Here is a 15956-nt window from a genome sequence, read left to right on the forward strand (position 1 = left end):
AGTTAAACCTGGCAGTCATATCAGCGCCAAGTTCGGGCTAAAAAAAGTTGTAGAATTCTTCGGAAAGACCAATCATCAGTTCCTGGCGTTTTGTTGTTTCTGAACTCTTTGAGGGCAGGAAAACATTTTTCTTAGGAAATCATACCTTCACACAGCATTTTATCATTTCGGTTTAATGGGCATGTATTCTCTGAGCTAAAGAAATCCGACTCGGACAAATTGTTCTGGTTAGAGCAAGAGCAAGATGGATCAGAGGTAAGTTTTTTTGTTGTTTAATTTGAGCTTAGTTACTTTTTTCTGGGAATAATTTGGTTTTTTCAGATTAAAAAATACCTGGTGTTTCGTTCACTCTTTCTCATGCCACCGAGCTTTTATCTGAGAATTGCACTTTTCGTTTTCTGTCGCATAATTGTTTGCAGGCGCAATTTTGTCGCGTAGAGTTCATCAAGAGTTGTTTATCTCTTGGATTTTTTTCAGATTTTTGTAACAAATCATCAGCTTTGTCTTGCGGGACAAAAGCTTTAATTTTTGAATAATTGATCGTGAATCCACGGATTTTCATTTTAATTACATCCCATTTTAGTCCTAAGTCTACTAGGTCGGCGTATTAAACTCTGAAAAGGGGCAAGTTTTGTCGAAGTTTGCTGGCGTAATCTTCATCTTCTAGCAGCGAATTTCCAAAAGCCATGGCCTCTTGTTTACATTAAATCTTCCGTTTTAAGTGCGATGTGATAGCAGAGTGATCGGTTTCGGGAGCATTTACAATGTTCCACATTAAATTTGTGCAATATCATTTAGTCCTCTTGAGATTAGAAAAAGTCTAGGCGTCAATGAATCTTAAGATACTTATTTCTCCACGTGAATCGTTCATTCTTCGGATTTTGGTCGCGCCAAATGTCGGTGAAGTTGTAGAGAATGGCGAGTTGCTGAATTTCTTTAATTTACGATGGCTTTTTTTGAAACTGCGTTCCCCCTTTCTTGTCCTTTTCCGAAAGAGTGCAATTAAAGTCTCATGAAAACGATGATGTTCTCTTGGAAAAAAATCTACAAGGTGGTTTTGGAGGTCTTTAAAAAACGTTACCTGTTGATTTGCATTGTTCGGTGCATAAATATTTACCATTATGAGATGCAACTAGTCGATTATTAAGTTGAGTATAAGAAACCTGCCGTTTTTGTCAGAGACGCATTTTTCTACATTAAAGTCTAAATTTGGATTAACAAGTATCATGAGACCTTTGCTATGTGAGCTACCGTGACTGAAAAATACTTTCCCTCCCCATTCCGCTTCTTAAATCTGTGCCAATTCTTTAGAGCTGTAAGTTTCCTGTTAGAATGTAAAGTGGTGTTTTTGGTTATGTAACCAACGGAAAATCTCACACATTTTAAGACTGGAATTTAAACTAGGTTGTGAAGTCATTGTATTGGGAAAAAGGGAAAAATCAAAGGCGGGCAACGGTAAAGGCCTTTGAAAGTTGTCCTTTGGGACAAGTGTGAAAGTAGAATATTAATAAGCATAGATTTCATGGAGCGAAGCCAAAATAAACGGAAAAAAACGAAATGAAATCTTTAAGAAACCAAATAATAGATAAATTAAAAAATTTAAATTGATTGAATTGATTTGAGGCCAAACTCATATTTAAACACCGGACTTTGCATCCATTTGGCCTCAATACTGACTTTAACTTTATTTAAGACTCTCAAATCGGCGCGCGCAAGTTACATCACGCATCAATTTGAATCAATTGAAATTCGTTTTAATTTAAATTTGTTTCGTATGACGCGCGCGTTTTATTCAGTTGCTACATACCACTGATGAAGAGGCAGCAGCCTCGAAACGTCTGGTATTTTATTTTATAGTTTGCGCTAGAATACAACTTACCACTACTTTTATCCACCAAGTGTGCAACACAGTCTAAACAACATTTTGTTTCGTTATGTATTAATAGATAGATTGATAACTTACAGGAGTCGCTGGTTCTTCTTGGTTCGGTGGCGGTTCTTGATGTGAATCTGTTGCCAGGGAGGACTTTTTGTGAGCACTTGAACAAGTCTTGGATGGTAGCCAGTCTTTTTGGAAGTTGTAGTGAAAATATGATGAGCCTATCCCCAACGACTGATGCCTTCACTTGTGGCTTTTCATTCTTTATCTTCTCCATAGCTGGGATTAAAATACTCTTCCTTACGTCTTGAACGTGTCTTGGTAGGTTTTCTCCTACTGCGATTCGCAAATTTTTCAGCTTGTAGCGCGCATTTCAAACGCGGTCTCTTTCAGCACGGCACGTAAAGCGAGCTATAAGAGGTCTTGATCTGCTTCGTTTTGGTTTGCCAAGACGGTGTGCTCCGCACAGCTTCATTTCCGAGACTTCTTCCATGAGCAGATCCAAATTTTGAGTAAGAATATTGCGTACCAGCTCAAAGCAATCTTCAAATCTAGCTAGACTCGTTGACTCTGTAAAATATCAGATTCCAACGGCGGCTGTAAATTTTCACATGCGCTAGTTCATCCCAATAAGTGAACTGTTCGTTTTCACAGTTGGTGACGCGTTCCACCTGGTCGTTGTGTTCTCCTCGACTAAACTCGAGGGATTCATCCGCGTCGTTCATTGTTTTGTTAACTTCACCGAGTCTCCTCTTCAGGGATGTTATTTCGTCCAACCTTACTTCCAAGTTAAGGATTCGTTTGTCGCTGATTTTAGTTTTATATTCTATGGCTGTTAGTTTGCGATGAGTTTTGGTATTCTTTTAACGACAGTTTAATTTGGGCGCCTTGAGATTCTTGAGATACTTCTGGCGGTTCAGTTTCGGTACCTGAGAGCTGCTCATCCTTTGACGTTTTTTTTTTTTTTCTATATCTTTGTTTCCCATGTTAAATGGTGATTCGATGATGTTTGCAGTGCGTAGGAAGTTAGCTTCACTGTGTAATTTAACTTCTCGAAGTCGGGTTTGCGGAGCTCTTGGGTGTGCGTCTATATACAACGATTCATTTCCAGTCTTTTCTTTTAATTGTTTAAAAAAAGGCTATGTTTACTTGCTACTTTGGCTGTACATTGTGTTTTCGCCGTAATACAAGTGTGATTGTGAGAAATTACGCAAATCAACGAAAAATGGATAGCCTACAGGTCGACTACACCAACAAAAACTGATCGACTAAACCAGCTTATACACGTACCGAATAACTATATATATTGGGCTAAACGAGTATATTGATCTTTACACATGGCCTAGCCAGTTCATTGAAACTTGTTCTGGTTATGTTAACAATAGTCAGTACCAACCTTGTTCCCAAGGTGTCTGAGAACGAAGTTGAGTTATGAGATCTTCAGGAGTAGCCATCTGACCGACGGAATTTGTTTGTGTCTTTGGCGTGTTTGTTTGATTCACGTCAGAAAAGTAAGGAAACGGTTATAGAAAGGAATTGAGATAGAAACTGCTAACGAAAAAGCAATCAAATAATTAAAAATGACAATTTCACTTCCACGCATGGCAAATTATCCGATATTTGCTACTTTTTCCACACAGAACATGTTGGATTTCCAGAAGAAAACTACTAGATGACTGAAAAAGTTTGGAGCGCACTGTATAATCTTTTTCACGTATAGTCTTCTTCCCAGCATTTATTTGGATGAGGTCACGCAACGCTGCTTCCCCAAAATATGTAAGGACCAAAATAACGATTGCATACTGAGAAGACTGTTCCGCGAAGGGTATAGGCTATCGTCTTTTATGATCATATCTTAAAGACTGATCGCATTGCTAAGAATTGTAATCGAAGAAGATCTGAATTGCTGCGTCCCCTCAGGTGAGCCGGCCGCAAGATTTCTTTCTTTAAGACCATTTTCTATGGTCCTTTGTTACATCCACCTCACTTCTTTAAACAAAAAAAAAATAATTACCAGTTGGGATATTTTCGATTGTTTGATCATTCGGTTCGATAGTGATCTCATTTAAGTCTTGCTGTTGGCTTTATTCAAAATCAATGTTGATAAATGCATTTTGCTTTGATAAATTTAAAAGACCAAAAATAACAAAATTCCAGTGGCAATACTCCTTCAACAAACTAACTTTTCTAAGCACACCCACGAGACCGGCTATTATCCGCTTTGGAACGAGGTAAAGTTTATTGATCGAGACTCTTACTGGTACACCTGCAGGGTCAAGGAAGCTATCCACATAAGACTTCACCCTAATAACATCAACAGGGACAGCGGAATTGAAATTACCGAAGTGTGGATGCCTACGATCAAGAAACACAACAGAAGAGTGGTACAACAACCGACCGCTGAGGGAGCAACTTCTCACCGAAACAGTGAGGATCGAAATGCAGCAATCACAGCCGACTATCGTGATATAATGGTGCCGCGTAACCAGTCGACCTTATCGCCTGATGAAGACTAGTAGTAAGCAGTCGAAACGTCGCGATTCACATCTCAAAATGACTTCATCGTGAGACAGACGATAATACACTTATTGTTATTTTTCTATGTTATTGTAAAAAGCAAATAGACGGTTGTATTCTATGATCTATACCGGCTTAGAGACCATACTGATGACGCCAAAACGTAGCAGGGAAACATCTTTCCTGCGACTAGTACACCCACTTGAGTCCTTATAACATTTTCTGACGTTAGTTTATGGTCTATAAGAGTGTAGACCATAGAAAACTGCCGTCGATTTGTTAAATACGATCGTGGAGCGTAGGTGAATTTTCTGAAAAGCAGCAGTTTGTACCCCTCCCCAACTTTATGGTAAAAGTCAGGCATCACATATCAATGACCGAAAACTATCGTTCGACGTTCTCTCTAAAACCGAAGAACAAAAGACGTGATTCAGTTTGTTGAGAAAAAACGACATATCCCAGTCTTCAAATGGGGATCCTCCCGATACCGCAGTTCTGTTATAACAATTCATATTAGCCCGCGTGCGCGGTTCTCGTTTTTCACGCAGGCAAAATCTTCTTTTCTTTAAAGGGCTTCGACTAATCTTATAAGTGTTGCGTGAAACAATTGGAATGTGTTCTAAATATTGCCGTCATGGTATAAAATCATTCACACCGTTTCTGGAGTCTCGCCTTGTGCTCACGCTCCTTATTTCCGTAAACTCAAAAGTAGACTCAAGATTTGTACAAAAACTTATTTGAAGAATACAGAGTCGATTTAAAAAGCGAATCGCTAATTGTGTGTCCCAAGCTCGACGAACCCGCTGCCCGATAATTGTACAAGCGGCTGCAAATACTCCCTTGGGAAATCACGGTACGTTTATGTTAAACTACCTTAATTATTTAAGTACAGGATACGCAAAACGTTATTATGTATGACGTTTAATGTGTTACAGTGGTTCCAAGCTGTTGTTTTGTTATTTTTTTAGAAGTGTTTTCTTTTAACCGCTAGTTGACAGTACATTACATACCTCAAGCTTGTTTCAGACACAGAGTAAGTCAAATCTATTTTCGGTCGGTGTGCCGCGATTTTTTTTTCAAATTTCCTTTGATTTTTAGTGACATTCACGCTTAAGCCTTAAATAATTAACGTAGCTCTCAAAGGGAATAAACTAAAAATGCCGGAATCATTGTACATTGAACAGTTTTGTCCGTCTCCTGTGAATCCAGGTGTGCACGTGCAATAGAATGCCCCCTTGGTGTTTTTACAAGCAGCATCGCTACTGCAATTGTGTGCTCCTGTTAGACACTCGTTTATATCTACAATAAGTTGAAAAGCTTACAATAAAGGAGGGACAAATAAAATATGTTCAGCACAACGAATTCCATCTCTAGCGATACAAAAGACAAATAGAACATTACCGTATGTAATATAGTGCAACCGATTGGATTATACGTACGTATGTACGTATTTAATCTGCTTTCTAGAACTATTCCTTAACCCCTTTCGTGAAATTTCCATTAACGTCTCTCTTAAGTAGTTTGGAAGATACTTGAGATAACTTTTGAAACAACGGGTGAGATCAAGCGAAAATTAAGGTGAGTTTAAACTCTTGTAACTGTAACTGGGCCTAGAAGTGCAAAAGTGATACATTGTGTCACGTTGGTATTTTTTTTTTTTCTTTAAAAAAAAAAGGTTATAAACTTTCAAAGCCTTTAAGATTGGTTCAAAAAGTCATGCAATGTTGCTAATAAAATCTTAATTTAGTGGAACCTTTCTTTAATCAGGAACGGTGTTCCGGTAACACACAGGATGGATTGTTTATTTTCTTTGAAGCTTTTCTATTAAAAATGGTCAAACTAGGGCCGACTTCTTACAATATTATCATGCCATAACGACTGTACTTCCGCAAATACTAACCAACGCTAGATTTTTGGAAACTGACGTCTCTCTTAAGTAGTTTCCGAGATAAAGAATCTGATTGTGTACTCTTAGCTGTTAAAGGCAGAGTTTCACGGTTCGGCGCATGTGGGAGCGATGACGCAAGCGCTGTAAAGCTAATTGTTTTTGGACCAATTAGATGCGAGTACACAACACCGGCGGGATACGGCGGGAAAGTCATAACTTGCTGGCATAAAATAAAACTGACCGGCCAGTGTTTCGGTCAAGTTTGAAGGTTTCATAAAGAAACGAATTAAGGCTGCCCATGTAAAACACATGGGGATTTTTGCAACGCTTCGTGCAAATCTCTCATGACATCCAAGAAATGCCAGAACTTATGAAACCATGCGAACGCATACAATTTTATTTTAGTACAATGTCGATTTCTCGCGGCGTCGACATTTTTTGGCTACGCGCGGTTCGAAAAGCCGGGTTGTGAGATACTTTTTCTCAAACTTACTTACTTAGGACCAGCATTTCATCAACATTCAGTGATAAACTTACTACAGTATGTTCGTTCGATATCCTGATTTTATTAGACCATCGAGAAGGCGAAGAAAGAGAAATCCGCAGGCTTCAAGAAGCGATGCGACCGTTTAGTAACAACAACACGGAGCGTCCTTCCGAGATGCTGGAATGTATTTGAGAAAACAAACAGTACGATTGAAATCTAGAAAATCCTCGCGAGTGAAATCGCATTATGAAAGTCACTGAAGGTGTGAAATATTTCTTCAGCTAATACACCGTAGATTGCACAATCTCTCTGTTTTATTCGTTCAAAGAATATGATACAAAACACGGAAAAGGAAACTGTGAAGAGAGTTGCCATCAGGTTACTTTCTAAGGGAATTGGAACTCTGGAGTTGATCCAAAGCCAGTTGGTGAAGTACATGCCTGTAACCACTGACCATTGCCATCTCCAGCGAAAGCAGATGTGCCGCGAAATCGTTGTCTGTTTTAAAGACTCATCCATTTACAAATTTTCCATGTTTGGTAGACGTATCTTGTTAACCACACAGTCCACTCTGTCCGCGTTAACTTCTGTGCTTGCAGAGAGTCCACAGAACTTCCCGTCGCCGGTCGGCCGCGACGTCTCCTTTGACCATCCATGGACAAAAATGTCGATTTCGGATTCTAAAACACTTTCAACCTTACAAAAATTGAACTTATATTTAGAACAGGAAACTAAGATTATAAAAAGTGGAGAACGAAGAGAGGATGATCAAAATTCGGGCGAGATTTCAACAGATTGTTCCACTACAAGCTCATATCGAATTTAGTGTCGACCTGTGCAATTTATTTCTGAGCCGGTCTGCTCGCGCATGCGCTTAACCGTGAACAGCGGACTTTAAAGCAGTTGGAGGATAAAACTAACCAATGTAATGATTGCACAATTCTGTTTTGTAATAGTTAATAAAACTCACGTACGAAGCCAGATTGGTTCTAGAAGATGAGATACGTGTGTTGCAATTAACGATGGGACTCGGAAAAAGGTTTTAACTCCTTAAGGCAAAATGTTATGGAACGGACGTTCAGTGAATTCCAACTGAAAATTGATAGACAAGGTTACAGTGAAGATGAGAGGCCCTTTGAAATCTGGATTAAAATCTGTTAACCAATTTTTTTTTTTATTGTGGCAAGCGGGATTCTATATATCATATGCCCCATTAACAACTTAAAATTGTTTCCTTCATAAAAGCTGCTTTCAGATTTTTGTCGACTACAGATTTAGCACAAATGAAAGCGTAAGTTAAACTTGAATCCCACTTGAATCCCACCTCAAGGCCAATAGTTCAGCTTTCTGTTACCGATTTTTATTTTGTTCAGTTAAACCTGGTTTAATTAAACATTTTTTTTGGTGTAAATGGGGCTACATATACATTTGTCCACTATCAATTTACTTAAATTTTCTCTACAAAGTGGCAGTCTGGTTTCGTGATTACAATTAATCAAAATTTGACCGTCCGTTTGGGAAATGAAGTAGATTAAATCTTATTTTTTATTGCTGTACTAAATTGGTTTTTGTTAAGATTTATGAGTATTTTTGGTCTTGCATAAGCTAACATATTTTCTGTAAGGATTGTCTTTTAAAGCAATAGAAGCAACAAGACTGTCAATTACGAGATCTTCAGAATTTTCCCGACGGAATTTGTTTGCGTCTTTAGCGTGTTAGTTTGATTCACGTCAGAAAAGTAAGGAAACGGTTAGAAAAAGGAATTGAGATATACTGAGCTGCTAAAAAAGCAATCAAATCATTAGCAATGACATTTCACTTCCATGCATAGCAAATTATCCAATATTTGATACTATTTCCACAAAGAACATGTTGGATTTTCAGAAGAAAATTACTAGATGATTGAGGAAATCCCCCCTTACCCTGTTTGCAGTGTGCAGAAATAAATCCAGGCGGACACAAACACCGATATCCTTTGTCTGTAAATCCAGATTGGCAGGTACCACCGTTATCGCAATGGGCCTTATCACAAGCACTCTAAAAATAATAAAAATAAAGTATGAATGGGAATTTTAACATACATGAACCATACTCGTTGCTCGATAAAAAACTGTAATGAGCAAATATTTAGGAGGAGCACTCTAAAGAATAAAAATACTATAAGCTTAGTATTCGCTTACAATAAAATTTTCAAAGGCGGACAAGAGGAAAAAGGATGATATTAGGGCACTGGTTATAACAGGTTTCTTCGAAGAGGACCCACCTTGTCTGACGGGTAAGAGAGTTATCGTCAGGACACTACGTATCTCATGAACATTGTCTACAAAATTATATTAATTTGATGCATAAATATATAGCTAGCAAGAGTCAGCACCGCTAGATAAACAACAAAAGTGAGGTTTGAATCTCATTGTCATTTTTTTTTTTACTGCAGAATAGAGGGGTGGCTATGCAATAAACACCATCACTTGACGTTGAGAAAGGGGGTGCAGACAGAGACCACCATCTATTCTTTGGTTCGGTGGGTCCTGTTCGGGGATAGTAGCTTTGACCACTTCCCGTAGACAAAGTACGAAAGCCTGGAAAGTAATAAGCGGAAAAATAAAGAAGGAGAAGAAGAAGAAGAACTTACGTCTGCCCCACGGTATGAGTAGCCCTCTGTGTCTACAAACTCATCATAATGTCCTCGATGAGTGGCGTTATTCAAGTCACATCTGTATGTTCCCATGGCACTTGCGGTATAGTTAAAATTAATACTGACGCAGTTGGGTTCATGGTAACAGCGCATTTCACAAGCATTCATATCTCGGACTCTGACAGTGGTTATGTTGTGATTCACCAGACGCTTGTTAGCAAAGGTGAAAAAAGAAGGGAAGGCCAGTTGACGACAATCATCTGAAAGGTTCCAATTAAATTGAGACTGATTAGACAAAAGGTTGAAACTGTGATTTGTTTGGAAGTACCTAGATCAAAAAAAGTTTGTCCTCACAGTGGTTGGACGTTTTCAAAAAGCCTACGTGTTGAAATACTAGCCTAGTCAAACCAAACCAGACATGTGTTAAAAGCTGCAGCTAAAATAGTCAATCGTTGGAATGTCCTGCTTTGTTTGACAAGATTTTATCACGTTTCCCTTAAGGTGTCGGGGTAAGTATAGTTAGTTTTAGCATTCAAATGTCAAAATGGCTTGGTTCCAGACTATTTAGGTCAATATTTTGTTAAACGTTCAGCAGTTCGAAACAAGAACACAAGGGGATGTAACAATTTTTGTGGTCCCCCGATGTAGATTGTCAATTGCAATGGGATAAACGGTATTTTACTTTCGGGGTCCAAGAGAATGGAATGGACTAGCCGACAATATTAAGAACATTAAAGAAATTGATGGTTTTAAGCGGGCACTTTTTAAGAATATGTCTCATACGAAATGCTTTTGAATATATTTTAAACAATTTTGAACATGTTTTGAATTTCATTAAATTACTGTAAATACGTTTTCTTTTCTTAATTATTATGTAATAGTTAACATTGTGGCTGAAAAGCCCTTTAGAAGGGAGTGTCAATAAAGTATGTATGTATGTATGCATGCATGCATGCATGCATGCATGCATGCATGCATGTATGTATGTATGTATGTATGTATGTATGTATGTATGTATGTATGTATGTATGTATGTATGTATGTATGTATGTATGTATGTATGTATGTATGTATGTATGTATGTATGTAAGTATACCTACCTTACCGGAAATTAGCAAAAGGTGAAAAACTATCCCAGTTACGTACGCAACTTAAGCAGCCAAAAAGAAAAGTCTGAACAAAAATGTCAGGCTTGTAGGACTCGAACCCAAGAACTATTTGATACTGGTTCCCTGCTTTACCCACTGCAGAGCTATCACTGCAGGCCAACAGGGAGCTGGTTTATTTTGAACCAGCTGTTCTTGTCGATCGTGCGAGATTACAGTGCTGAATTCTGATGACTTTCGAGAGTATAAAATACTTGTGGATGAAAAAATTAAGCTCTCCGAAAATATTTGTCGTGTGGAAACTATTAATGTATCTGTGTAAAGCTTGAAATGCGTACAATAAGGAAAATGTACCTATTGTTGCTGGAAAGAAAGCATTTAATTTGTAAACGGCTTGCAAGTTGGCAACCGCGTGATGTTTTCACGTGTGCAATTTGGCCGCTCGGATAAAAATATTTGAAAATTCATTACTCTGTAAATATTCCTCGCACAGAAATATTCTTAGTCTCATACCAAACGGTAACAAAAGAAGAAATAAAGGAAAATAATGTTTGGTTATGGTTCAAAACATTTGAGCGTTCACTTTAAAATTAGGGCGTGTTTACAAATATGCGCTGCGAATGAATTATACAAGTCCAACACAAACAGTTCAAAACAATTCTTCACTCTGGGGATATTTCGTTAAAGAAATAATTCTAGTCTCTAAGTAAAATTTAAGACAAGGAGAATATAAGAAAAATAATGTCTGGTTGTGGCACGAAATATTTCAGTGACCGCTTTAAAATTAGAGCATGTTTACAAATATAAATATTCGCCGAGAATGGCGAATGAATTACACAAGTCCAACACAAAATTTTTAAAACAATTCATAACTCTGGGAATATTTCTCCTACAGAAATAACTCTAGTCTCTAAGTAAATGTTAACAAAAGTATGATGTTTGGTTGTGGCCCAAAATATTTCAGTGAGCGCTTAAAATCATGTAGAGCGTGTTTACAAATATGCGCTGCGAATTGCGAATTGAATGAATTCCACAAGTCCAACACAAAATGTTGAATATTTCTCCTACAGAAATAATTCTAGTCTCTAAGTTAACGTTAACAAAAGGAGAATACAGGAAATATACTGTTTGGTTGTGGTCCGAAATATTTAAACGTTTGCTGCGTTTTTACAAATATACGCTGCGAATGAATTACACAAGTCCAACACAAAATGTTCAAAACAATTCACAACTCTGTGAATAGCTCTGTAAATGTTCAAAATTAATTTATCCTCGAAAATTTGACGTAGGGCAACGATTTAAGTATTTGTGAATAATTCATTTGAAGTAACTAATGTTTTAGGTTATGACCTCAGGGCTTCTATTGATAGCAGAGATGCTTTGTAAGCTCCCTGAAAGGACTACCCTGAGGTCTTACCGATTTATTTTTTTGCTTTTAAATAAAGGTGTCTATCTAAATATGGAAAATTACCGACAGTTGCCTGCAAAAATGCATTTAAGCTTTAATTTCTAAGTGACTTGCGAGTTGCCTACTCACCACTTTTGTTTTCAACTGATATTTTGTCTGTTTGTTCGTCATCTCAGTCGCTCTCGGGTTTCCAATTTGCTTATTAGTCGCCTGCTTTCTCGACATAAGTGGTTTGACGACATATTCAACGAATACAAGAATTATTTTTCTTCAAAATTCTCGTTTGTTTTTCTAAAAGAAGTTGGTCATCCCACTTCCCGCCGAAAATACGCTCCATCCTTTATTGACACTGATGAGCTTAATTTCTTTCAAGTTTAGACAGGAAAGCTGATGTAAGGCAATTTGGAAAGGCTTAAGGTTCGAGACGTCAGCACTCGAAACTCTTTTTATTGGCAAAATACTTGTAATATTGGTAAAATGTAGTGACGGAAAGTTAATTGACAAGAAGACGACCAAATAAGCAATAACCTGTCGCGGAGTGTTTTCCACCTGTCAACAGAATTCCTCAATATTTTGGAAAATATTTTTAACCTGTTCGCATTTGAACGAGATCTAGGTTAACAGCAGGAATTTGCCAACTTAACATTTCTAACAATCACAAAAAGGTATATTAACAAGGATACACTATCGGCGTAAATGCGTCACTTTAATTAGCTGTTTCCTTTTAATATAAAACTGAAATATGTCTAGATCATGCATACATGATGAAAAAATATATCCAAAGGGTAGAATATTGCGTGAGTTTTATAACAGCTAATAATCTCAACTCAACAACCAGTCTGGTAAAAGGTGAAGCTGAATATAGATAACAAACCTTTGTCACTAACTCAGATTTGAAATTATGACATTAAAACTTGCTATACAAGTCTGGATAATTACGAATTCCGTTTTTGAACCATATTGGGCAAGAATTGAGTATATTATGGGAACTCCTAAACTGAAATATTTGAATTCGCGACTCTTTACTTTACAAAGAAAAAAAATAAAAGAAAAAATTTTGAAGCGTGATTTATTTTAAACCATGAAGGCTCTGCTATTTCACAAAAATTTTGCGTTTTTTCCTCTCAAATACGCAATTGGTGCCAATTTTATCAATGCGTGAAATGTTTCAGAAAAAAGGCAGAAGCTGAAACAAAAACAAGAGACAACTTCCAAAGGATTTGAGGAAATGAAACTTACCATCCAAGCAGGCGAAAACAACTCTCCAAGATAGGATCGTTAGAAAAACGTAAACCTGGGGCTTGGAATCCATGATTTTCTTTTGTTTCTATCGTAGTTGCACCGACAACTCATCGGCTACAATTGTTGGTTTTTAAAAGGAGAATGCAAACCGATAGCTTGTCGATAGCAACTTATTGTTCTCAGTACCAGTAGAGTTTTAGCGTAGGTTAATTTGAACATCGTACCTGTCATTTTAAGCCAATGGAAATGCGACCAGTTCGCATCCAGATAGTTCCCTGTCATTTGCAAACAGGAACTTGTCATTAGCTAACTTAACGAAGCTATTTTAAGATGTTTGTTTGGATGTTAGAAAGAAGACAGCTGTGTCTGTTTTCGAATTTGTTTTGCAAAAAAAATTTGAAGAGGAAAAGAAGGAATAATATAAAGTGAAGGAAAAAACTGAAAGACATTCTTTTTCATCACTATTTGAAACACTGTATTCAAGTCATCATTTTATGGCTATGATTGTTAAATAAGGTTGTTGATTAATTGAAGGCTGCACTTTGAAAACAAACATGGCGAATTTTGAAGCATGCTAGTTCGTCTATAGAATACAGCTTAGTAATTAGTTCTTTGGTCCAAAAAAAAAATTGGTCAAATTAAAACGACAAAACAAACGTGTCCTTGAAGTGAAAGTTTTTTCACCTGTTGAAGGACTCCTCGTTTATTTGGAAGATACATTTATGTAGGTAATGAACCCAGCGTTTCTCGCTTCTCATCAGAATGAAATGTAAGTTTACTAAATGAAAACGAAACATTTCTTATTAATACAGTTAAGGTATCTCTACAGAACACACCAAGCAGCATCTTAGATCTTTGTGCTACATTAATTAGCTTTTCCGTGTTTTAATTTAAGGCTGATATTTGTCTTGATACCTGTTTACGTAACGGTAATAAACCCACTAAGGGTGAATATGGCGTGCGTTCACGAACATTTATTGTCAACTCAGACATGAAACAGTGACAAATTACTTCAAACGCGGGTAGTTTCCATGAGCAAATTCAGCTTCTGAGCCAAAAACGAGAACCAATATTGAAACAATTTATTTCTATATCGAACTTCGGCAAATGGAATGTGAAAACCCCTCATCTGGCTTTGAAATGTGCTTTCCTTGAAGAATTAACCCTCTTTTGTAAATGACAAAACGTTCTTGCTGTGCTTTCCCAAATAAATGAAAGTTATCAATTCTGTCAGTAAGCGGAATTTTTTGAACAAACAAAAGATAGAGACAAAGAAGAAGAAGAAGAATTTGAGGAAATGGAAATTAAGCTTACATCCAACCAGACTGTGGCAACCTTCAAAAAAATTAATATTGTTAGAAAAATATAAATCATAAGGTTGGAATCCATGATTCCCCTTTCTTTCTATCGTGGTTGCTATGACAACTTGTCGGCTACAAACGTCGATCTTTGAAAGGAGAATGACACCGAATAGATAGCTCGTGTGTAGAAACTAATGTATTAAGCACCAGTAGAATTTCGACGTTCGTTTAACCAGAGCGTTATTCCTTTCAATCAATTTAGCGGATGGAAAGATGATAAGTTCAAACGAGGACAGGAACTTGTCATTTGTTAATTTAAAGTGTTTGTGTCTTACAAAGGCGACGGCTGTGGCCATTTTCGAATTTTGCGTATAAAGAAATTAAGAAAAAACGAAGAAAGACTTCAAAGAGAACGAAAAGAGGAAAAGCGTTCGAAGTTTTTCATTAAGCTAACCTTGAATCGACATTTTATTGCAGTCGGTTTATTTTTGAAATGCCATGCTGTCAGACAGAAATCGTTTAATTATAAGTACAATACCTGCTGAATATTGTGATTAAAATTATACAATGCTGCCTAAAGATACTATAAACTAAATTCGATTTTGAGACGGCATTACGACTTTATGCTGAGGGCTAGTTGGGAGAAAATATATTCCGTATTGCGCGGAGTCGCGAAGCGACGGAGCCCAATACGGAATATATTTTCTCCCAACGCCGTCGATATAAAGTCGTAATGCCGTCTCAAAATCAAATTTAGCTTTTTATCGCAATACTGAAATTTTGTTGAAGAGAGTAAACGGATAAAGTACAAATCGTGCGCTGATTGAAAGAGAAATTCTTACTTCAGTTAAACTGTAGCCATGGTAATATCTGTGCGCGAAATTTTTTCTCGGCGCGGGTTATTTGAATTTTTGGCTTTAATTTTTACGTTAAAAGAAAGAAAATGCAAAAATTTACAGTCCATAAAGCACCTACCATTGATAAAATAGCTAGTAGGTTTGAACATTTTACCAGCAAATTTTATTGAAAATTTGTTACCGCCGAGATATAAACAACAACATGAAAACAATGATGAATAAACCTTACAACCAGAAGCAAGAATGAAAAGACCAACCATACTACTGCCCAAAAACGAAAACAGAGCGTTGTTATCCTAGCCTAGATGCCGTGGAGATTTAGAAATTTGAAAGAAACAAGCGGCGAAGAATACTGTAAAAATTACCGAGTCTGACGTTCGGCGCTACGACAAGAAAATCAAATTGACAGACCTGAGCCATGAAAGAGAACGCAGCAGAGCTCTTGGAGCAATTTTTTCTAGCGATAAAGAGACATCAGAAAAGAATCAGATCTTTTTGCTTTGAAAATGCCATAATTTATTGAAATTTAAGGTCATTGTTATTTACCGTGGCCGCTTTCACACCCAAGAAAGTCTTTTAAGTAAATTTTTTTTTCATCGAATTTATAATTACTCTTTTTCGCTTACCTTCAAGAAA

At 37.1% G+C, this 15956-nt stretch overlaps 1 protein-coding gene across 1 annotated transcript in view; it reads right to left on the bottom strand.

The window, feature by feature from the left end:
- LOC146479796 (uncharacterized) overlaps positions 1–13325 on the bottom strand; it is a 42745-nt gene extending 29420 nt beyond the window's left edge. The window contains exons 1-3 of the mRNA XM_085110651.1: positions 13160–13325; positions 9404–9666; positions 8694–8808 (exon numbers count right to left, since the gene is read on the bottom strand). Coding sequence (XP_084966777.1) covers positions 8694–8808; positions 9404–9666; positions 13160–13232 — 451 coding nt within the window. The 5' untranslated portion in view covers positions 13233–13325. The remainder of the gene's footprint in view (positions 1–8693; positions 8809–9403; positions 9667–13159) is intronic.
- Positions 13326–15956: the final 2631 nt, after the last annotated feature.

Source organism: Pavona decussata, unplaced genomic scaffold, assembly GCF_977016875.1.
Source record: "Pavona decussata unplaced genomic scaffold, jaPavDecu1.1 SCAFFOLD_58, whole genome shotgun sequence".
NCBI lineage: Eukaryota > Metazoa > Cnidaria > Anthozoa > Scleractinia > Agariciidae > Pavona > Pavona decussata.